This window comes from Chrysochloris asiatica, unplaced genomic scaffold (genome assembly GCF_000296735.1).
Source record: "Chrysochloris asiatica unplaced genomic scaffold, ChrAsi1.0 scaffold01141, whole genome shotgun sequence".
Taxonomy (NCBI): Eukaryota; Metazoa; Chordata; class Mammalia; order Afrosoricida; family Chrysochloridae; genus Chrysochloris; species Chrysochloris asiatica.
In genome coordinates this window covers 19349-21503 of record NW_006409659.1, presented here as the reverse complement: position 1 = coordinate 21503, position 2155 = coordinate 19349, and the positions used below count along the sequence as shown (strand labels likewise).

The 2155-nt window shown below is 35.4% G+C and overlaps 1 protein-coding gene across 1 annotated transcript; it reads left to right on the top strand.

The window, feature by feature from the left end:
* The first annotated feature begins 480 nt into the window (after positions 1-480).
* LOC102834824 (olfactory receptor 10A3-like) lies at positions 481-1425 on the top strand. Its single transcript, XM_006878021.1, has one exon. It carries the CDS (start codon positions 481-483, stop codon positions 1423-1425), a length of 945 nt encoding a protein of 314 aa, XP_006878083.1.
* The last annotated feature ends 730 nt before the right edge of the window (positions 1426-2155 follow it).

Sequence of the window (2155 nt, the reverse complement as noted above, 5' to 3'; positions counted from 1 at the left end):
GTTTAGATTTTGATTTATTAGTTGGTTTTTAATTTTTTCTTGGCTCGTCGTTGTCTACTGTGAAATACTTTATTTTATAATTCTTATGTAAATATACAATTACATAGAATAGAGTGATACCATCATTAATGTAATAAACTGTGAATCTTAAGTAATAAAATGTTTGTGTATATTTTAAGAATATATTTCATTTTCAATCTACCTAGAAAACACATTGCCAAAGAATACCTGCTGTTATTTTGTACATTTCAACAAGATTTCTGAGACAGAAGTCTGCAATTCTTCATTTGCATTTGAAAGATTCATTGTTCCAAGTTAGTAATCATTCTCCAAAATTATTAATCTGAATTTCTGTCAGAATGTGATCATCATTACTTCTGCCAAGAATTTCAGACTTGTATTCTCATCTGTTGGATTGTGACTTCATAGTTTATGTACTATGTCTATAAAAACAATATACTTATATGTTCCATTACTGAAATGAAAAGGCAAAACCAGAGCTCTGTAGTTGAATTCATCCTCTTGGGATTTTCTAACTTTCCTGAACTCCGGGAGCTGATCTTTGGGGTTTTCTTGGTTATTTATCTGGTGACACTTATGGGAAATATGATCATTATTAGTGTCATCTTCCTGGACCAGAGCCTTCAGGTTCCCATGTACCTGTTCCTTCAGAACTTATCCATAGTGGAAGTGAGTTTCAGTGCAGTTATTATGCCTAAAATGCTGGTGGTTCTTTCCACAGATAAAGCGACTATTTCTTTTGCTGGCTGTTTTGCACAGATGTATTTCATTCTTCTTTTTGGTGGGACTGAATGCTTTCTTCTGGGGGCAATGGCGTATGACCGATTTATTGCAATCTGCCATCCTCTTAACTATCCAATGATTATGACCAAAATGCTCTTTATGATGTTAGTAATGTTCTCATGGATTTCAGGTGTCATGGTGGCTACTGTACAAACCACATGGGTATTTAGTTTCCCCTTTTGTGGTTCCAATGAAATTAATCATCTTTTCTGTGAAACTCCCCCAGTGCTAGAGCTTGCATGTGCAGACACCTTCTTGTTTGAAATCTATGCATTCACAGGCACCATTTTAGTTATTCTGGTTCCTTTCCTGCTGATACTCTTGTCCTATATTCGAATTCTGTTTGCCATCCTGAAGATGCCATCCACCACTGGGAGACAAAAGGCCTTTTCCACCTGTGCCTCCCATCTCACATCTGTGACCCTTTTGTATGGCACAGCCAATATGACATATTTACAACCCAAATCTGGCTACTCCCCAGAAACCAAGAAACTGATCTCACTGTCTTATGCTTTGCTCACTCCTCTGCTGAATCCACTGATCTACAGTTTGAGAAACAATGAGATAAAAACAGCCTTGATGAAACTGTGGCGGAGAAAAATGATTTCACATACAGTGTGACCATCTCAAGAAGTCGTGTGCTATTTGGTTACTGTCCTATTGCCATCTTGAAATTTAATAAATTGTTAAAGACGCTTATCTTTCTTGATAATGAGTATGTCTGTTTCCTCAAGTTTGATATTAGAGGTATCTCTCTCTTTTAATAATGTATTGTCATTTATTTTTTTATATATACATTACTTTTCCTAAATACAATGCAATAATTTATTTATCCAGTGTTCTTTTGTGAACATCTCTGTTTCTAATACATTGTTATCAATAAGAGAGTGCTTCATTGGATTCTTAGTCACATCTGTGTATATGTACTGTTGTTGTTGTTGTTGTTGTTAAGCATTGTCAAGTCTGTTTTGACTCACAGCAACCCTGTTTATGGTTTCTGAAGAGTGGCTGGTGAGTTTGAACCACTGACATTGAGATACAAATTGACCTTGTGGCCCAGTGCATTACCCTCAGTGCCATACCAGGACTCCTTATATGTATGAATATAAGGAGTTTTTAATTCTATTAGATAGATTTATCACTGGGAAACAAGAGGGAAAAAGAGTATATATAGTTTTAAATTTGGGTAGATATTTTGGAATTTCCTCTCTAAATGACACTTTAGCGTGACCTAAGGATCTACTCAGACTAATTTGGGCATAAAGAAACTCAGAAAAAAATATGAGATTTTTACTTCTGGAAAGGAAAATCTGTTTCATAGATGAGCAGAAAAGTACAGCTATTTTTGGGA

Coding starts and splice junctions, on each gene's coding strand:
- LOC102834824 (XM_006878021.1), top strand. CDS start 481: ATGAAAAGGCAAAACCAGAGCTCTGTAGTTGAATTCATCCTCTTGGGA.